At 42.6% G+C, this 22,257-nt stretch overlaps 1 protein-coding gene across 1 annotated transcript in view; it reads left to right on the forward strand.

The window, feature by feature from the left end:
• The first annotated feature begins 199 nt into the window (after positions 1 to 199).
• Positions 200 to 22,257, forward strand: part of actn3b (actinin alpha 3b) — a 29,522-nt gene continuing 7,464 nt past the window's right edge. Inside the window, exons 1-8 of the mRNA XM_034230382.1 lie at positions 200 to 570; positions 17,263 to 17,377; positions 18,018 to 18,137; positions 18,869 to 18,955; positions 20,433 to 20,520; positions 20,784 to 20,862; positions 21,519 to 21,600; positions 22,018 to 22,103. Of these exons, the coding sequence (XP_034086273.1) occupies positions 433 to 570; positions 17,263 to 17,377; positions 18,018 to 18,137; positions 18,869 to 18,955; positions 20,433 to 20,520; positions 20,784 to 20,862; positions 21,519 to 21,600; positions 22,018 to 22,103 (795 nt within the window). The 5' untranslated portion in view covers positions 200 to 432. The remainder of the gene's footprint in view (positions 571 to 17,262; positions 17,378 to 18,017; positions 18,138 to 18,868; positions 18,956 to 20,432; positions 20,521 to 20,783; positions 20,863 to 21,518; positions 21,601 to 22,017; positions 22,104 to 22,257) is intronic.

The raw sequence follows: 22,257 nt of genomic DNA on the forward strand, positions 1-22,257 counted from the left end.
ACCACACAGGCCAGGATTTGCAATTGAGGGTCACTAACAGCAACAGGTGCATTGCAGAGGCCATAAAAACCTCTCTGCTGGGAGGGGGCGTTATTGACGTCCCTCCCCACCACTCAGGAGCCAGTTCACCCTGCCCGCAGGAGACTACCCCGCCTTTTAAACCATTTTAGGGTCAGAACCTGATACCCAAGCTGTCGGTTCCCATACTTATTGGGGTGCGGTCACGTGTGCCACTTTTGACCAGAAAGGAGCACCAAGCCAGCAGTGTTTTCTGGTAGTGGGAGCACCACCTCCGCACCGGTACCTCTGTCTCACCCCCCGAAAGCGAGACCCCTCGTCTCAAGGTGGCTATTGCCCTCACGGCGTCGACTACTGCTGATTAATTTTTTTTCTCATAAAGTGAGGGGGACGTGAAGTCCTGACAAAGGCGGCATGATGACAGCTGTCGAATCCCATATGACATACAGCAACTCCTACACGATCAACAATGAAACCGTGTACATGACCCAAGAGGATGACTGGGACAGGGACCTGCTGCTGGACCCCGCCTGGGAGAAGCAGCAGAGAAAGGTACGTTTGGATTTGGAGGCTCCGAGCGCTTGTGCTGCCGTGCGTAATTACGCACAGATTGACCCATTCCCTCACACTATTAATGAGTGACTTTTTATGCATTTTAACATGACATATGTATTGGTTTCCGAATCACTGGCCTAACTGTGTAAAGTCTAAAACAGCACAATATGAATCCGGGCATCTGTTGTCCTCGCACCTGGCACTTCAGCCCTGCTGGGAGCTGTGTGTGCAGATATTTTAGGCCGTGGAACTTTCTCAGTGTTGTCTTTCAGTTACCCCCGATTGCCTTGCGAAGACCGTCTAAATATAAAACCCCCCTCCCCAGCCTTTCCCCCTCAGTTGAATAATAACTTATGCTTTAAAATACACAAAAGTAAATCAGGGTGTTTAAAAAACATTAAACAAACCTGGAGAATTAAGGAGAGAAACTTACCTTCTGTCATTTGGATTTAAACCATTTTGCCCAAAGACTATATTTAGAATGATAAGGAAAAGTGCGACAACATCTGTTCTTAGAGGTCTAACTATTTAAAATCTGGTAGGCTACAGACATACTTTGGGGAAGCTAAAAAATCACACTTCATCATAATAATAGTTTTATGATTTCATAGATACCAAATACTTAGTGCTCCTTGTAGTTTCCGAGAAACACCCATTTTCCTATCATACTATTTTTATTCTTTGGGAAAATGGGACTACTGTTTTTCCAAAAATATAATAAAATGTATAGAATAAACAGTATCCTAGTCACATGTTTCCCAAGCTAAGTATAGTATTGTTATCATTTTGTACGTCACTGATTGATTTCGCTTATTGTTTTTTTACAATGGTAATACAAGTAAAATAAATAAATATAAATAAATAAATATACTTTTTTTTTGCCGGATATTGTCAGTTGCCTAGGCGACTACCATTCCCGTCCGCGTGCGGGACGAGTTCGACAGGTGCGTTTAATTAGCTGTCAGAGCTCAAAGTCAACTGACGTCTGTAGGCGCAAAACTGGGACAAAAACAACACCGGCAAAGGTTAAAACACTTCAAAATCAATTGTACAGATGTTTTTCTGACACATAAATTACCATACCAGCCAGTTTCAGTTTAGAAAGATAGTTATCAGCACCGGTAGTTCAAATGTTTGTTTCGCCATGGTCGCCATCTTTGATCCTCGTCTTGCAGAAATCCAGGAGCTCAAGAAAATACCTGTCAGGTAGATTCTTGTCGTTTATAAGTTCAATATACTTACCATTTCTACCCTGATATTATGGTTAAGATATTACAGAACACTTTTTTCTGAAACTCAACACTCCTAATGTTACTCTCTCTGACATGAATAAATCACCCAAGGCCCAATTTAATATTACGCCTTCAAATGTATGATAACTTCACCAAAATCACAAACAGAGAGAAATACATGCTTAACTGGTTATTTGACAACATTCACCATTATTTTGAAGACATTTCAGTGTATTTTATAGGTTATTTTCTGGTGGCAAAATAAAAATAAAAGCTATAACTTTGACTTCATCCAAAACACATTTTTTGCTATAAAATAAAACAATTTAAAATATGATAATTTTAACAATATATGTAGAAACAATAAGAGTTCTAATTTATTTTTGATAAACCTTTAGATACAGTCACTTCCTGCCACAATGTTGTCTTCAGTGTGTGAGTGTTGTAAAAATACATTGTGACTGCACCCATGTTGTTTCTTGTAATGCTGTGTACTGGTATAGTAACGCCAATATGTATTTTTTAAGGTAAATTTAGCTGCTCTTGCATTATAAATTGCATGCTCCTTATCTAATCTGTCACATGATCGAATGTCAGCAGTGAAAATAATCTGACTAATATGTTTTAAATTCAAAATCACCCTGATATATTACTACTTCTAACAATGCATACCCTTTTAATCTTTGCTGGTGCCACCATTAGGGATAATCTACTCTAATCTAACCTAATCTCATTTGATCTAACCTAATTTTATAAAGACTAATCTGCACTGTTGTGGTACATTACAGCGTAGAAAAGAGCAATCTAACAGGCATGTTTAGTTGTTACTTTGCAGTGAATCTTCAGGTTTGTTCTGTTAGTGCAAAATGTCTCCCACCTATAGAGCCAGAGCACAGTGACAGGCTGAGAGACCTCAACAGATGGTGACAGAGAGGGAGAGAGAGAGATGGCAAGGCTGGTAGATATACACCCCGGGTTGGTTTCACAGACCTACAAATAAACATCTTCCTAAAAATACATTTCAACTTGCCCAGATCCTCTCCCTCCCTGCCTTCATCTCCTGCTTTCTTTCCGTCTTTTCTGCTGTCAGGTTGAACACCAGTCTCGAAAAATCCCTTGGTAGCTAATGTTGTCTTTTCCTTGACCCACTTTGTCTTGTTTTTCCGATTTTTGTGCCCATTATAAGTCACTTTTTGACGCTTCAGGCACCTGTTCTTCAATGTAAGACGATATAAAAGGCCTTGAGAAACTTTGCATGCCTGTCTCTTTAGTCTTCACCTCTCCACCTCCCAGGAGAGGAGGTCACTGTACTCCAATGCTCTTCTCGGCATGTCAAATCAAGCTTAAGGAGGTGATATCAGCCCATAAATATAGCCAGTGCATCATTTTGCAGTGCAATGAATATGAAAGGAAGTCTTTCGCACCATCTGTCCTCTTTTATCCTGGACATTTAAGTGGAAAAAGCCCCTCACCACTTGTAGTAAACTGTTTGTCAACACACAGTGATGCCGAATCTGATACCGGACATTAGAAATAGTCGTACATCTTGACGCATCGGTTTATATTTATCATAGAGCAGATCTTGTAAATTGCGAGCTAAATAATTCATGTCTTGGTTTCGAGCTGGAGTTTCATTTAATACGAGTTGGCAAAAATCGTGTTAGATATTGCATCCAGCAAACAGCGGCAGATTGAAGGAGATATGAAAGGACAGAGTTTTGGCTGTATTTATTTTTCTCGCCGATATTCTTCCTTCAAAGCAACTGTAATCCTAGAAATAAGAAGTGCTGGGTTGTCAGTTTGGCTCTTCGAAAAGGCCGGATCAGGACAGAAGTAGATATTTTCGCTCAAGAGATAAAACTCAACATGTAGCTATCATTAGAAAAGTGCTTGATAATAGATGCATGCTGCTTCACAGGCCTGTATACACTTAATTCAATTGACTTGCTTTCAGTTGTACTTGTGCTTTTTTGTATTGAAGTGTTAATGTAAATGTCAATCCACAAAAAAGTTCACCACTGTGACTGAAGTCGTGTTCAGTTTCACATAGTTTAAGAGTTCAGCTGCTAAGTGAAAGAGTGGCTGCCAGGCAAGGCTTATGCTAGCGATAACCAATAAATAGCCATTACATAGGGTTATAAACAGGCTAATGGGCCCAGCTGACCCTTAAGCCTCTTGGTGGATGCTTATTATATACATCCACATAACCCCAAACACACAGAGGAAATCAGGTGGTCTCTGACGTTCAAATGGACCTTTCAAAAGAAAGCGTATGAAGTCATACAGTGTTTCTTGTCATACACTTTAAGATGCTAAATTCAAGCTAGACCTTTACGAAAAAAACATGAAATTCCCTCTAGAGCCATTTTTTGGTTTTGTCCTTTCTTGGCAACTGTAGAAACATGGCACTACAACATGGCCGACTACCTGTGTAGATATGAAGAGCTACATTTGAGCTAACTTAAACGCCACAATTCTTAGTTCTAGGTGTCTGTGCTCAAATTAAAACATAATATAGTTTATTTCTACAAATAAATCCTCCTCAATACTACACATTGGCCCTTTCCCATTGTAAGGAGGCATAAGGACATTTGCCACATTTAAATTGTTATAATTAATAAACAACGTTTTATATCATGATATTTGCTAAAATATGGAAATAACGTAAGCAGTTATCAAACTATCAGCAAAATGAGAATTTTCTTTACACTCAAATGCATAGATTTCTTATTAAATTAGCATGTGTGTATCCTGTTAATTGAATAACCATGCAAACAAGTAAACCGGTGAATTAGTATTTGGGTAATTATTGCCTATTTGTTGCCTTTTGGCCTCCTTTTGGACATGTATACCCAGGACTCACAGAAAGAAAAAAAAAGCATAATTGCTGTAAAAAAATAACATAAATTCCACAGGGTGTTAAATGACCAAACGACGGATCACCTTCAGATGCAAGTGTGATAAAGTTACATTGAGTAATGGGATATTTATCCACTCTACCTAATGTAATGTCCCTGTGTGTGGGCGAGGAGACATCTTGGGGTGCTGCGTAATCAAATCTATTCTTGTCTAATCTCATTTTGCTCTTTAACAGCTCAGCCTGTAGTGCAGCAAGCAGCCGGGGTCATTGATCCTCGCCCGCCTGATGTTCCCCCAGACAATACTAAGACACTGGCTCTTCTAGGGAATACATGCGCAGAGATGGTAGCTTAGTGAACATTTCTCTATGTATTGGATGGCGGCAATATGTAAGCATAGCCTGGTGACATTTAGTGTGGATTTTAATATTACGTTGTTTGCCTTTAGGCCTAGTATTGTTTCTGCTCATTTGTATTAATATGGAAACTTTCACTTCAGGTCTTTCTCAGTTATTCGATGTCACGATCGGAAAATAGTGAAATCATGTTACCATTGATAAGGACGTTTTTATATGTTCCCTTCACTGTAGGGACACACTTTTGCCTAATAATGTGGCATGCGCTTATAGTCTGATATAGGATGTATTCATCTATGGAGGATGATTTAGAGAATTTCATTGGAAGTTGATGATAGAAGGATTTGTTATTTAGTGTCAGGTACAGCTCAGAGACATTTACTGCCCGTGCTGCTGTATCGTATCCCAACATGCAACTTGGCATCTTAGATTTCCCTCCCATGATTCATTTTGTCAGGGTCATGTGATCCCATGCAGCAACAGTTACCGTGTCAAGCTGATCTCTGGACCTCTCAGCATATTTCCACTCAGCACACCAGAGACCTCTCTGACGTGCTAACATGAGGCACCAAGCTACAAACGTGGGATTATCAGATTTGTAATATTTAACATATTTACTTTTGTAAACAACAAACAGAAAAGACAGTATTTATTTGAGGCATCGTCTTTTGACAAAATAGTTCATGTTTCTCATTGAAGTATGTTTGCTATATTCTGATGAACAATGTCAAACGTGACAAAAGCTCCATAATCATTTGTGTTTCAACTTCACTAAGTAAAAGGATGGATGAACTTAGAATCACGTTTTCACATTCACAAAATGTTTAACAGAAGTTCACTCTATAATACATCTTAGTTTTTTCTTTAAGGGGACTTTAATATGCAGTGGGCCCTTCACAAGACTTAATGGGTCCTCTAAAGATAACTCCATTTGAATTGTGATTAAATAATAGCCTTGATTAGTGCAGCAAACTGTCTGTGTTGAGCGATGCATGTGCAGAGTAGGTGTACCGAGGGTTAAACATAAGTGGAGAGGTGAGAGAACTTGCAGTCAGATCAAATAGCAGTTGCTATTCCAGAAGCCGTGTCCATGTAGGGACGCTTCTATAAACTGCTTTAGTGCAGGATCCCTGGGAGGCTGCAGGAAGTGCTGAGGATTGTGCGTGCGTGTGTGAGGGTGTGCATACGTGTGACATATACTTCTGTATTTTACAAGCATGAAAGTCTTTCCGTTAAGTTTGCTGCTTCCTGAGGATCTACGCACAGTTAAAAGACAGAAACGTTCTCGCAGAGTGTTGTAATGCCGAGACGCGATACAGGCGCAGAGTCCTCCGGGTGAATGTAAACATGATGATTGATGGGCTGGGAGAGCATCTTTATCTGATCAGAGCAATCCTAAGGGTCTGTAAATATATATATATAATATTGCATGGTTGACAGGGGGGTTTCTTCCAGTAGTTAGTGCAGGAAAACGCGACCTGTGCGGTCAGCAGATGAATCATTTGTCAGTGTACAAAGCTCTCAGTTTTAGTTATTATTATCTTCAGGCTCAGTGCCAGAAAATGGAAACTTGTCTATGAGGAAACCACAAGCTGCCAAGTGTATGACCTCGGTAACAAATGACACACAGAGGATACGTGGCCGAACATCTCCAAAATGTCACCTCAGGTCCTAAGGATGTCCACCGGTCGGTTTCTTTAGTAACGAGAGAAACCGGAACCCGTCTTTATGCAGAATAAAAATCGGCTAAGCTCATAATGTTGGGGCTGAGTGCTGGCTGCATGCGGGGGTATTTATAGGCAGCTGGTAGCAGAAGTTACAGTCGTCAGTGGGATGTCTACTGAGATGATGGGTCTCTTATAATAGGACTGAGGTCATGAAGATATCATCATGTTCTTTATAGTGTCTGAGAAAGCTGCAGTTATGTTAGCAAAACGCCATGAGCTTTGACTCTATCGAACTTTGAGATGGTTAATCGGAGCATTTAAATATACAATAGCCCTCAATTTGGTGCAGCCATCGAATGAAAAAAGCTGTTAGTAAAGTTAGAGTTGTTACATGTAGAGCGAAAGATGGTTATTAGCTGTTGCATCCTTCGTTGTTAACAGCGTTGTGCTCGCAGCTAAACAAGGACTTCCTGATTGACTGACAGCAGTTTCACGATGTAGACATGACCAAATTAAATCCGTACTGTAAGAGAGCTTTAAATAATTGTTTATGGTTCTCTAATGGAGGCAGCATTTGAATGACAAGGTGACTTTGCTCTTTTGGCGAAATGAATGCTGGGAAATGTAGCTGGGTCGCATGTCCCTACAGACAGTTTGACACGTACTGTGACGATCAAGGCTCCTGTTGAGATGGAATTAGCTGACTGGAGATCTGCCTGCACAGTTTTGCCTCTTATTTCAGAGAAAGAACTTGCCTTCTGAAATTAGACACAACCTCCCTCCTCCTTCTCCCCTCACCAAACACGTCCTCCTTCTCAGGCCAGCCGCTCCGTCATAAATCCTCAGCAACCACTTACACCAATTTATGTCTCCCGTGTCAGTGTCCCCTCGTCCAGAGCTCGTATAATGACAAAAGACTCTGCATGCTGCTGCCGCCATCAGCCCTGAACCTCTGCTCTCACCTTTATTCTCCACCATCGATCACGCACTCAGTCACTTCACATGTTCACTCGTGTAACAAGAAAGAGGGTGATGGCAGCATTAGAGTGAACAATGAAAGATAAGGTGTGTGTGTGTGTGTGTGTGGCAAGCAGAACATTGGGGTTATTATATTCAACCTCACTGACAGTTGAAGTCACAGTGGTATGAAGAGTTACTTGTGGCCTTGTTGTCTACTTCACCATGCCATCATACATAACAATATATCAAAAATAGTATGTTATTGTGTTTTTACTTCTTAAAAGCGATTTTTTTATTTCATCAAGAGCAGTGGCTTTAGTGAAGGTCTTTAAATGTTTGGAGGAAGGTGCCCAGAGGATGAATCTTGATACCTTTGCTGATCCCCTGACTTTGACATTATGGTTCCGAGTGATTTGCCTCAGCAATTATAGGATGGACGGTCATATGTCGACATTTCATTATGTTTGGTTCTGTTGACCTTTCAAACTAACGATTTTCCCGTCAGCCTCAGCACTGCTGGTGCAAATGAGCAAATGGTAGCATGCACACGCTGTGAGCTAAGAACAGAGTTAATATCAAAACGGCTCAACATTAGCACGTTAGTCATTGTGAACATGTCAGCATGCATCCTTGACCTCTTGATGTTTCCTATCAAGGTCATGGCAAAGGAGGAAACACAGGACAGAATATGCTTTGACTTGTCAACCATGGCCGGTATCTTCTTAGCCATTACTTCATGGTGCACCAGTAAGCATACATAACAACTTAAATCAAGCATTACCCCTTCCTCATCTCGCAACACAGCCAGACAATTACAGGTAATCCTTCCCAGATAAGGCTACATGAAAATGGACATCCAATTAAGGAAAGAACTGGCCACTGCATTCAATATGGCACCAAACATTTGGTAGTGGGTTCTCTCGCCATAATTGCCATAGTATTGACTTCTTGCCATCGTTAAACACACACACACACACACACATACTCTGAGACAGTGCTGGAGGGGCACATTGTTACGTTGTTGGCCTGGCTGGCATCATTAATGAGGTAGCACAGCAACCTGGAAGCATGTGGAACACAATGTGAGGCAGCATAATGGAGCGGAGCGGGACACAATGTTTCCTGCGCTGAGTCGAAGCAATTACTGTGACGCAGACAGATGGTTGTGTCAAAACAAGTGACTGACTGAAGCAGGTTAGCCATCCATTCCTGAAGAAGTGTTCAGCCGCGGACAGAAAATAAACGAGTATCTGGGTGTTGTAGATAACGCGGTGCAGGGTTGTCGGCACCTGTGTGTCCATGTGGTCGTTTGATTTATGCCATAACCTTATTTGTTAGAGCACATTGACACCAGGTATCTCTGTAGTTGTGTTTTAGCACAGGGATATCTGAGGTGTAAACACAGCATGGCATTGTGGATATACAGTCTTTGTAGGAGCTTAATAATACATTCCGTTTGAACAAATCCCTTCCTTAAATCTTTCAAAACATTAGCATTGTTCTGGCTGTGTTCACGGCTAGAGGGCTGCCTCTCATCACCTGCTCCCTCACCAGCTGTAATCCCTCGTGCCCACAGTGCATCTCACTGGCATCTGGCACAGTGTTGATGCACATGCTTCCACTAGAAGGGGTGTCCTAGGCCGGTGTTGCCCCTGTTGTCAGCAGGGTCTCTGGGATATTAGCCCGTTAATCCTCCATAGAGAAGAGGGGGAAAGCACGGGTGATACATTGGTGTTGGGGATTTATTCACTTAACTTAAAACTATTCTTAGTGTAATTTTCATAAAGATTGTGATGAGAGAAATCTGCTTTCTAATGAATCTGAATTGACCTATTGATATTCAGGTCCTACTACTAACCTCATTTCAATGAATGGCCTTTAATACCATGAACTGACCCAAATTGAAATATCTATTCAACCCAGTCAGCAAACCCGAAGACCTCCAGAGTTTTTAGGAATACGTTTGGTACCACAGTCTTCATTTCAAAGTTTCATCTGCCAACACATTTGTACAACTGTCAATCACATCTGTAGGTTACATTATAATCCAATACATAATCCTCTTTGTGAAACCTTTGAGTTTTGAAGTTATGCCAGTTGTAGCTGTAATACATCAAAGCAAGTAGTATCTACTCATCCCCTATTCAACACTTTGTGTATATCCATGTGTTTTAGGAGTACGTCGAGTTCAAACGATCCAGTATTATCCAACACAGTTACAATTCAATTCAGTCTATCTTTCCTATCTTTGCAAACATCTCACACTGGATTGAGTTTTGGAAACCTAAGTTGACTCAGAACTCTATAAAGCAAGCCACAATGTATTTATGTCAACAATCTTAAGATATCACTTTTCACAAATGTGGGTTTCTAAGTATCAAGTAGCGATTTGTATGACCTCAGATGTAGTCGTCGTTCCATTTGAAAACGATGAATAGTAATGAAAGTATCTACAGCAACAGATGTGACTTCACCAAATGTATTTCTAGAGTGTAAGAGGAAGTTGTGGTTCCTTCAAATATGTCTTAAAGTTGTTTCGATATTATGGGGGGAATAGGCGAGTCCCTTTATGTTGGCCTGTTCTGTGTTTGGGTAGAGCGGGGCCATTGTTTCCTTGTGTCATTGTCCCGAGTTGTTTTGTTCCAGGTTCAGGGCTCCAGGTCTGTTTCTGAGGGGTGAGGGTATTTAAAGAAGAGATGGTGGAGAGAGGAAGAGAGAGAGAGGGTGGGAGCTGGGGGCTCCTAATATCGCCTACACCTGCTGCGTGCTGTAACTCCTCTCCTCTGACGCATGAAAGTGATGTCAACATAAAGTCCATCACAAAACACACATGATATGTGACTAGTAAAGAAATAAAGAATTAAAAGCTATTATATTATAAAACAATATTTGTTTGGATTAAAAGACATTTCATATTTGATATCTTTAGTAGAATTTAAATCAGTATACCGTATCTGTACAGAAACTCCCGCACTAGTACCGGTTTTTAAAAAGGCCTTTTTGTGTTTTTATGTCTGTTTTTTCTCATCACCACCTTGTGACATTATCGACCAGTTTAAGTGCAACAGGTTTGAACCATTTCTATTTCATGACTTAATACACGGAGATCAGTTGGTAGGGGGCGGGGCTGTAATCGACCAATACTGGAGATATCGTGCACAGAAAACGTAACGCTGTTTTTTTTAATCGACACTTGCTCTGAGAAGTGTTTGAAGGCAGTGGTTGAAGGCAGTGGTTGAAGGCAGTGTTTGAAGGCAGTGTTTGAAGGCAGTGGTTGAAGGCAGTGGTTGAAGGCAGTGGTTGAAGGCAGTGGTTGAAGGCAGTGGTTGAAGGCAGTGGTTGAAGGCAGTGGTTGAAGGCAGTGGTTGAAGGCAGTGGTTGAAGGCAGTGTTTGAAGGCAGTGTTTGAAGGCAGTGTTTGAAGGCAGTGGTTGAAGGCAGTGTTTGAAGGCAGTGGTTGAAGGCAGTGGTTGAAGGCAGTGGTTGAAGGCAGTGGTTGAAGGCAGTGGTTGAAGGCAGTGGTTGAAGGCAGTGGTTGAAGGCAGTGGTTGAAGGCAGTGGTTGAAGGCAGTGTTGAAGGCAGTGGTTGAAGGCAGTGGTTGAAGGCAGTGGTTGAAGGCAGTGGTTGAAGGCAGTGGTTGAAGGCAGTGGTTGAAGGCAGTGGTTGAAGGCAGTGGTTGAAGGCAGTGTTTGAAGGCAGTGGTTGAAGGCAGTGGTTGAAGGCAGTGTTTGAAGGCAGTGTTTGAAGGCAGTGTTTGAAGGCAGTGGTTGAAGGCAGTGGTTGAAGGCAGTGGTTGAAGGCAGTGGTTGAAGGCAGTGTTTGAAGGCAGTGGTTGAAGGCAGTGGTTGAAGGCAGTGGTTGAAGGCAGTGGTTGAAGGCAGTGTTTGAAGGCAGTGGTTGAAGGCAGTGGTTGAAGGCAGTGGTTGAAGGCAGTGGTTGAAGGCAGTGGTTGAAGGCAGTGGTTGAAGGCAGTGGTTGAAGGCAGTGGTTGAAGGCAGTGTTGTCGTCCACTTGGAGCTGATATAGCTTGAATGTGTCAGCTGTTATGGTTGAGGGCTTACAGTCAGTGTTGTCGTTTGACCAGTTTTGAAATGCAACTCTAAAACCTTGAAACGTGTCAGGTGCTCTTTGGTATATGTTTCTATTGTGAGCAGATATTGGATTTTATATTTGCACGTTGTTGCCCTCCTCTCTTTGCCTCAGATGGTTGTGTGTTTTGACAGGATTGAGTTGAGCACAGTGGAAGAGTAGAGCAGCCCTGGCAGATCAGCTGATGTTGCTCCTTTCCTCCATGTCATAGTGAGACTTTGAAGCCTATGACTAAGATCATATGGAAGTCAGCCAACGATGTGAATGACCATAAGAGAGTGAGTATTTGGGGCTATATACAAGACCCCAAAACATGAAGGAACAGTAACAAACATATAACAGTGCAGTGTTATTTTCAAAGACCTGATGAAATGAACCTTTATTGCTTTAAATCCAATAAGTGAGATGTGCAGCGAGAACAGGGAGCGCTTTGTGTTGAGTGTGTTTTAATAACTACTGACCTGTGCTTTGTTGACTTTGTTCTCATCGTGGGGGAAGGGCGCACATTACCCTCTCTGTGTGCACCACTATTATTACAATGTGGGTTTAAAGCTAAATGGATTAGATTGGGGAGATTTGTGTTTATATAATGTGTTGAGATTTATAGTTTCATACTCTGCTGTATTTGTGCTACCGAACTAAAGAATATATAGCTTTGTTTTCATTACTATCTCTACTTTAAAATGTAAAGCTACACTCGAGTCATACTGCGTGTGTCCTCATGCATCACGAACACCTCTATAAACGGACGCGCACGATGTTTTAACGTGCTGCTATTATTGTGGACGCTGTGTGTGTGATTTGTTTATGTGGCATCTGTGTGTGACTTCTGAACAGGTGTGTGTGCGACAAAGGTAGTGGACAGGTGTCACCCTTGCAGGCGGACTATTTTTACACCAGCAGCGAGACATCAATTCCTGTGTTAAATTGATATAAGGCACATCTACTGTACGCATGTTAGCTTTTATGATTTATAGGGACACCTATAAAACGTCTCTGATCCAAAATAAGAAGAGTAGAAACAGAATACTTCAGAAGGAGGAGGTTTTTGGCTTGATGTTCAAAGCCTCAATACAAGTCTCCTGGCTCACCAGATGATTCACTTAACTCTGATATTTGTCTCATAAAACAAATGACAATAGATTTATTTTAAAGTGCCCGGTGTGCTTCAGAATAAGCCCATTTCAAAGCGTTATTGTTCTCGGCTTCCTAGGCCATAGTTTCTTCATATACTTCACTGCAGTAGTAGGTTAAACAATGTATCAAATCTTGCAGCCCAAAGCTCTCCAGAGATCATGTGGAGCTGCAGATGGATGCATGTAGGCAGTGGTCCCTGCTCAGTATGCACGTTCTCCCTCCAGGCTACACCGTCTCTGAATTCAAGGTGCTAATTAGGGACTGAAGACTTGTGTAATTACATCTGCACACTCCTCTATGGCTAAAGACTGGACACCAGTGAGGGGACATTGCAGAGAGGTTAGGTGTAAATTAGCCGTGTCCTGCAGGTTTATTAAATTATCCACATTATTAGCAGAAAGTCTGTTTGTTTTTCTGTGTGTGTGTGTGTGTGTGTGTGTCACCAGAGAGGGTAGGGGGAATATACCTGTAGCAGGGAGATAGCAGGAGGCCATTTTGTGTCTTTTAGTTATGATTTATGACTTCGTCTTAATGTGGTAGCAACTCGAGCTAAAATGAAGAGAAGAAAAAGTACCTGAACCTTGATTTATGCAGAAGAAACAATGGCATGACCAAAGGCTCTAGCTTGGAGTAGCGTAATCATGTTAACAATTTAGCAAACAATTTAAGACGACAGTAATTGTATTTACATCACTTTGATCTTCTATTTATATTCATGATAAGTATAACAAATGGGCCAAAAGTCTCTTAAATAAGATCAAAAGGCAACACTTGGTGCAGAAACCTCAACTTCCCACCTTTTGATGTTATTGAAGTTTCTACTTGAACTAAACTACATCAGGGCTTTGGGGGGTGATACATTATGAAGTGCAGGTATTGAACGGGTCTCTTTTGAAAACGTACGTTGCTCATGGCTTCCCCTCTGAGGGCGGACGCTGTAACTCCAGGCAGCGCCGCGGTTACATCAGCCCTGCTAGCTGACATTACTAAGATCTGTGTGTGTGTGTGTGGGGGGGGGGAGGTCTGTGTATGTCAGCTGTATTGAGGGTCAGCAGCCCTGATTCCCCTTGGGTGGGGGTGGGGGGGGGGGGCGTAGTTATGACAGGCATTCAGCTGGTCCACCGTGACCTCATTTTACAAGAAGGACCTGTAAAAAAAAAAGGCAGATCTGAGCCGGGCCAGACCAACAGGTGTGGGGTGTGTGTGGTGGGGGGTGGGGTGATGCCAGGATGGGGGGTGACTTCATGCCGGTGGACTCTGCAGACCACAGGCATTCAAACGAAACCCACAGGATGAGATCATAGAGAACGACACGCAGAGATAACAGCTCCAGAAATCCTGGCTACGGCAGATAATTGTTTTTCTTTATCCCGCGGTGCTGCGTTAAGCATAAGGAATTATGTGTTCTAGCTCCAGCTTTAAGTGATTGCTTGATTCCGTTCTGACAGCCCTCCTTTGAAGTCGGCGAGGTTTCTCCCCGCTCATCTTACACACCCTTTCTCTGGTTATTATTTTATACGTATTCTTCAATCCTTTCTCCCCCTCTCTCCGTCTTGGACTCTTACAGTTCACCTCAGGAATCCTGCCTTCTCAGCTGTCCGCTGGTGTCCCATAGCAAACCGATTTAGCCTCGACCCCCCCTTCTCTTTTCAGTACCCCTCCCCTTTACCTAATATAAACCCACCCCCTGCTCCTTGGGCTCCCTACCTCCTTCCTACACCTTCCCCTCCGCCGTGGCCTGTGCGAGCTGGATTAGGAGCTGGTCTAAATTTGGTCATGCATGGCAAAGGAGACGAGCACCTGCTGGGACCCCGGCTTCTCCGCTGCAGACCCTTACATCAAATTACACCGGGGCCGGGGCATTCCTGTCACTCCTCACCGCTCCACTTCACTGCCTCGCTCTTTCTCTCTCTGCCACTGTCTTTCTTTGGCTTTTTAAATTCTGGAATTCATTTTGAATCAAGTTAAGTTGCAGACGGGAATATTTGTTGTTAAAGTTTGTAAGAAATAAATAAAAAAAACATGCCATGATTCATCGGCTATTCAGATCCCACTGCAGCAACACTACCTATACTACAACCTAAAAAGACTTTACACACGTGTTGTGAGCTAAATGTACTTAAGCATATACATTCGGATTCTTATGGTATGATTTGTTGTATTAGTATGTTCAAATCTGAAGACTGGTTAAAGAGTTAATTTTCATCAGCAGTTTAATTTCTAAAAGGACATACAGGTAGTAGAATAACATCTACAATATTCAAAGGCAATGAGGTGGAGGACACTAAGGAAGGAGAGCGTAAGAAAGGAAGAAATGACGCACTGATGCAAATAATGACCTTTTATGGAAAGGAAGCACTTACCTTACCTGGTCACGATAACCTAATCAGAGCACCGTTAGCTTTTTTGCAAATGTAGATACTTAACAGTACTACTTGTAGTTGCTTACCATTAATTTCTTTATATGAAACTATTTCATTCTGTATTCAGACATATTCAAGTTTCTCAAATCGTCTATTGTCTAGAAAACGTCCAAGTCGTACTGCTTTTCTTCCAACTATCAGTCCAAACTCAAGTCCTTTAGTTTAATATTGATGAGTAATGTTGTTCATTTTCTTTGAATCAGTGGATTATTTCAGCTCCAGAGTGCTCATAGAGAAGTGTAGTGTCTCCTTACATTTACATTACATTGCATTTAGCTGACGCTTTTATCCAAAGCGACTTACAATAAGTGCATTCGACCAACAAAATACAAACTTGAAGAAAACAGAATCATATAAGTACATCAGGTTTCATAGAGCCAAACATTTCAAGTGCTACTCAACTGGCTTTAGATAAGCCAGCCCTTTATTAGTGTATAAGTGCTTCGTTAATAGTTCTATCGCTCGAAGTGGAGTCGAAAGAGATGAGTTTTCAGTCTGCGCCGGAAGATGATCAAGCTATCTGCCGTCCTGATGTCAATGGGGAGCTCATTCCACCATCTTGGAGCCAGGATAGCAAACCCACGTGTTTTTGCCGATGGGAACTTGGGTCCCCCTCTCCTTTAAACACACACTCGCTTTCTCTCTTCTCACATTCAGTCACTAGTGGGGTCTCTCTGTCAGAAACCCCTTCCTCTCTTCTCGTCACCATCTCTCTTCTGTCTGTCTCTGGTGCTTCTCTGTCCACCGTGTTCTTCCACGGTCACACTGGAGTGCAGGCGATGGACACACAAACACACGCAGATCTAAACACACACCCACACACTGTACAAGGTCGTGTACATTTAGTTTGAAATGTGCTCCGCTGTAATGGAAAATGTATGCTCTTACCTACCTACGGAGCACAGAGCGTGTACAGTTGCTAATTTATACATCTGTCTCTCTCTCCTCACTCCGCCCGCACCATCATCTGTAGTTAGTTATTCAGCTCATGTACTTATTCTGCGCCCACACATCCTCCAAACCCTGGTGAAGTTTCGTCTCCAGTGGCAGCGCTTACACACACTCACTCTGCCGAATGTGCACACACACATCCCATACTCACATTTGAAGCTAAACACCATGAAAGCCTCTCAAAATGCCATTCAGAGATTGATTGAATGGCCTGATGGAACCAATGGAATTGTCCCTGACGTGCATGGCCGACCATTAGGCCATTTTCCAGACAGACCCAAAGCAAGCACTCAGCGGCTAAAAGCCATTTACATCACTGTCTGCTTTGTGCCCATTACACACAGCAGCACCTAATGAGCGTTTGCTTTCTAAAAGCAGAGATCTGGCTTTCGAGAGACGCAGCGGCTACTCTAGCGAACTCTAACTGCTCGACACAACGCATCAGGCTGAGCGACAAACTCCAGGACCTTCAGGCTGACTGGTTCTCCTAGTGACAGAAATACATTTGGAGAAATGGCTGGAAGCATCACTGCGATGCTTTTTCAGTTTGAAGTCTACTGTACTATAACTTGGCACGTCAGCTGACTTCAACATAGCTCAGCATGTTCTGATGTTTGAAATGAATATCTAATGGTGTCAAAAAACCCCACAATAAGATCTCATCGAGCTGTCATCCTGCGCCCGTGGCAAAGACACGAGCGTAGACAAGACATGATTTTCTAAAAAAGACAATAAACAAAGTCAAAGCATTAAACAGAAGTCAGTTTTGCGTGTTCAGGATCGTTGAGTCAGCCGTCGATCTGACGTAAGTGTCTCAGCGTGTTGACCTGTGTTGGCAGCGATGATAAGGTCACAGATCGAGGAGGACAGTTGATGCCTGGCGAAGCATTTTTGACCCGCTCTGAAAAGGGTGTGTGTGTGCGTGTGTGTGTGTGTGTGTGTGTGTATGTGTGTGTGTGTGTGTGTAGTGCGGTCAGAGGTGACTCTCTCTCTCTCTCTCTCTCTCCCCCCCTCAGACCTTCACAGCTTGGTGTAACTCCCACTTGAGGAAAGCCGGGACAGCGATCGAGAACATTGAAGAGGATTTTAAAAATGGCCTCAAACTCATGCTGCTGCTGGAGGTCATATCAGGTGGATCTCATCAACCCACGCACACATTTATCGGCTACATACTGAGTCACCGTGGATGATTTCCTGGTTGGAAACTTTTTCTAATCCGGTTTTATCGGTTTCTTTGTACACAAGGCACATTTAGATTATCTGACACTTTCGTTGGAGATGTGATACAGATCATTATCTCATTATCTGTGCCTTTTCCCTAGTTTTATCCATCAGTTTAGCATTTTCTAAACTGTAGTAACATCTTTACTCGTTAGCATAGTTTCTAGAGATACAGGGGACACCTGTCAAACCGACTGATTTGGAAGTGGAAATGAAATGTACCACACAGACTGACCATTGATAGCTAAACAGCTTAAATAGTGAAGCTTGGTGTATACAAATCTGTTTTTCTTGGAGCTTTACATACACAAATATACTCTAGAGTCACCCTTCTGAATATGATATCATTAGGGCTTTAACTAATGACTATTGCCGTTATTAATTCATCTGCCAGTTATTTTCTACTGTCTAAATGTCAGCCACGTTGTATACAAACACATCCATCAGTTAAAAGCAGCACATCCTCCCATTGAAGAAGCAGGAGCCAGGTCAAGTGTTCATCCCATAATAGTGTTGCCTCTGCTAAATGATTTGTTTTCTCTACTCTTAGGTGAGAGGCTGCCCAAACCCGACAAAGGCAAGATGCGTTTCCACAAGATCGCCAACGTGAACAAAGCTCTGGACTTCATCTGCAGCAAGGGCGTGAAGCTGGTGTCCATCGGTGCTGAGGGTGAGAGTCCTGCTCTTCTCCCGCTGCGACCTATTCTCATCGCTTTCATGAATATTCCAAGGTCACAGCGTATTTGCATTTCTTAGACCTATGTTTGAGCTCCGGATGGTCACAGCGTCGGGAGGGTTCAGATAAGAGGAGGCAGGGAGCCGCAAGAGCTGTCATGTATTCTTTCATTTACTCTAAGAGACAACTCGTTCATTAATATATCAAATCACTTCTGCCCTTCTTGACTAATGTTGTTAGATACATCATTCAAATGATTACAAACACTCAGTGGTAACATGTTATTACTTCAAAGATGAATGATTGAATATGGTTAAAGAGACCTACAGGGAAATAAACGAAAGCGAGCAGAGGATACTGTTGCGTGTTAACTCAGGTCATTCAAACAACTGAAATGGAATGGAGCGAAAAGGTTCGACTTGAATATTTAACGCTCACATTTAGTCTCTTAAATCTCACTGAAAACTTTCCACCCCGCTGAGTTTAGTCAGTCGAACGTCAAACTCCGAAAACATTCACACCGCAGCACTTCAAAGCCACTTAGACAGTTTTCATGTGACTTCCAGTTTCTTCTCCTCTCTAATTGCAGTCAAGAATATCTCTTTGAGCCCTGAGGCCGCGTGAAGTTCAGTTAGTCTCCTCAGCAGCAGCCTCAGGGCGGACTGTTCAACCCTCACCATGTGTCCTTATTGCCCCTGATGGATCATCTGCTTGTGTTTTTGCAGAAATTACTGACGGCAATGGAAAGATGACTCTTGGTATGATCTGGACCATCATCCTGCGTTTTGCCATCCAGGACATCTCTGTGGAAGGTGTGTGTGTGTGGGTGTGTGGTGTGTGTGTGTGTGTGTGTGTGTGTGTGTGTGTGTGTGTGTGTGTGTGGTGTGTGTGTGTGTGTGTGTGTGTGTGTGTGTGTGTGTGTGTGTGTGTGTGTGTGTGTGTGTGTTGTGTGTGTGTGTGTGTGTGTGTGTGTGTGTGTGTGTGTTGTGTGTGTGTGTGTGTGATGTGTGTGTGTGTGTGTGTGTGTGTGTGTGTGTGTGTGTGTGTGTGTGTGTGTGTGTGTGTGTGTGTGTGTGTGTGTGTGTGTGTGTGTGTGTGTGTGTGTGTGTGTGTGTGTGTGTGTGTGTGTGTGTGTGTGTGTGTGTGTGTGTGTGTGTGTGTGTGTGTGTGTGTGTGTGTGGTGTGTGTGTGTGTGTGTGTGTGTGTGTGTGTGTGTGTGTGTGTGTGTGTGTGTGATGTGTGTGTGTGTGTGTGTTGTGTGTGTGTGTGTGTGTGTGTGGTGTGTGTGTTGTGTGTGTGTGTGTGTGTGTGTGTGTGTGTGTGTGTGTGTGTGTGTGTGTGTGTGTGTGTGTGTGTGTGTGTGTGTGTGTGTGTGTGTGTGTGTGTGTGAGCGTGAGCTTAAGAAGTGCTGGTAGATTAGCTCTGTTTCCATTCTTTATGCTAAGCTATGCTAACCAACTGCTCTTGTTTCATGTGTTGCCATCAGAGTGGTTTCATATTCTCAGAAAACTCCTAGCAACAATGGGAATGGGTGTCTTTTAACAAAATGTCAGACTGTTCCTTTGAACTGTTACGGGACACTTTTAACTACTACATCAGGCCCTTTCCACAAACACTACTGAAGCTGACTGACGATAATCTCCATGTCGGTCACATGAGCACAACATACAGATCGTCTTTGTACTGTCAATCACTATGTCACACTAATAAAGTGGAGGAAAAACAAGTTGATCTCTTTAGAAAAATACACTGAATTCTCCTTTTGTCTCACACTAGAGTTTCACACATCAGTCACATGGTCACTCTGCATCCTCTCATGTGTTACAGGTGTATATTTACCCTTGTGTGATTTGTGGCAGTAACGCACTCCTCTGAACTACGCGTGCTCCTCCTCCTAGCCAACCTTCATGTTGGCAGGCCGCTCGGCTCACTGTAAATGTATAAAGACTGCGACCTTGTTCGCTCTGTCCTGACCCTCAGTCCATCTTCTTGAACTCTCCCTTCATTGCTCCTGCTTCTTAATATCTTCTGCTGTCAAATATAGACTTTGCTATCTAACCTCTTCTCTCCACTAGAGCAGTAAACACAATCTGCTGTAGCTTGACTCTAAAAGCCAAGTTTGTAAACAGACAAAATCACCCCTTTTTTAACCCGATCTTGATCATTATGAAGGTTTCTTACATCCCTTTCCACATTACATCGTCTCTCAAAATGCCTTCTATTGCCTCCTTTCTTTTCCTTTCATCTGTGCCACAATGCTCACCATCCCCCCCCTTTTGCATTTCCCAGAGACCTCTGCTAAGGAGGGTCTGCTGCTGTGGTGCCAGAGGAAGACCGCCCCCTACAGGAACGTCAACGTGCAGAACTTCCACATCAGGTGGGTCTACAACGCCCGACGGTGGCATCAGCAGGGCACTGCATCCATCTTTATACTTTTCATTTATTCTCCACCTTTCACCAACTCTGTGTTCTCCTGAAAATCCAGATGCTTACCTTTTGATATGCCTCCTGTTCCTGCTTTGTCACCTACCTTTTTCCTTCTCCATTTGTCTCACGAATCCTCTCTGAAACTGTCTTTCCCCACTTCTTATTCTTCCTCCTCTTCCTCCTCCTCTTCCTCCTCCTCTTCTCGCGGCTCAGTTGGAAGGACGGCCTGGCTCTGTGCGCCCTCATCCACAGACATAGACCTGACCTCATTGACTACTCCAAACTGAGAAAGGTGCCCTGTCCTTCCTTCCCTTTTTATCCACGGATTCATTTGCTTTATTTTCTCTCTTCGTACTGAATTAAGATGTCTGACACTCCCATCTATTTCCATCTGTTCGAAGAGAAGCGTTTCTTTGCCATCCTGTGAGAATGTTCTGCACTATGCCCTGAGTGTCTGCAAGATATCTATTTCATGACCCAAGCATAGTGTTGCCACGTCAAGCGTGATACCAAACGCTGCATTTTCTAATTCACATTCATATATAATCCACTGGCTGGTATTTGCAGTCACATACAAGTACATTTGTTTAGTATAGATTTAAAAAGGAAACGTCAATACCCGTAGGATTATAGTTCTCACGTGCTGAAAATGTGAATATTTCAATTTTTTTTATTGAGCTGTGTTTTTGTTGTTGTTTTTTGTAGTCACATAGGAAAGTGCAGACATCCTCCATCCAAAATAGTTTTTCAAAAGTGTTTGAAACAGCTAAATGAGATTGACACTGAAAGACCACTTATAATACCGTTTTTTTTAACATTGTTAAATAGATTGTATACAGTGAGTGTACAAGTCTAGTGTCAGTCCTCAGCATGAACCCTAGTGTTATCCATCTTGTATTATTAGCAGTGCTGAGCTACCTGTCTGACAGTGCTCGTGTCTCCCTGCAGGACGACCCCATCGGTAACCTGAACACCGCCTTCGAGGTGGCTGAGAAGTTCCTGGACATCCCCAAGATGCTGGACGCTGAAGGTGTGTGTGTGTGTGTGTGTGTGTGTGTGTGAACCTCCTCTGCAGTAAAGTACAGTATGTGTTTCCACATGGTACGAAGGACGAGAGGTCCTTCACAATGAAGTTCAATCATTAGCATAAAACAATGCGTGAGTCACTTTAAGAGCATCCTTTGAAGTGGGGAACGTTCTCACCTCAGGTTAAATGGCTAATACATATAAACAGGGAATGATAATGTTCTGTTCTTAAAGATAATGTAAGTTTAAATAAAGAAAATCACCTTCTTAGTTAAATAAATAGCAATATCATTTTTTATTAAAATCCAAAGCTGCTTCCTAAAATATGAATGTGACTATTTGTGTGATTCCTCCTCACCACGGAGGACCTTTCTTAAGATTTATATATTTGAATATTATCTTTGCTAACTGCCCTCCTCAGATATCGTGAACACACCCAAACCCGACGAGAAGGCCATCATGACCTACGTGTCCTGCTTCTACCACGCCTTCGCCGGCGCTGAGCAGGTCAGATCTTATTTAATATTCATGTTGTTGTCAAATATTTTGTAATAAAACCCTCTTGGATCTGGAGAACATGATGCATAAAACCCTGTTTCAGCAGTTCTGGCAGTCTTCTGGAGAAATACTCATCCATGTTGCGATGATGCGTTGTAAATGT

The sequence above is a fragment of the Gymnodraco acuticeps genome, unplaced genomic scaffold (genome assembly GCF_902827175.1).
Source record: "Gymnodraco acuticeps unplaced genomic scaffold, fGymAcu1.1, whole genome shotgun sequence".
Classification (NCBI taxonomy): Eukaryota; Metazoa; Chordata; class Actinopteri; order Perciformes; family Bathydraconidae; genus Gymnodraco; species Gymnodraco acuticeps.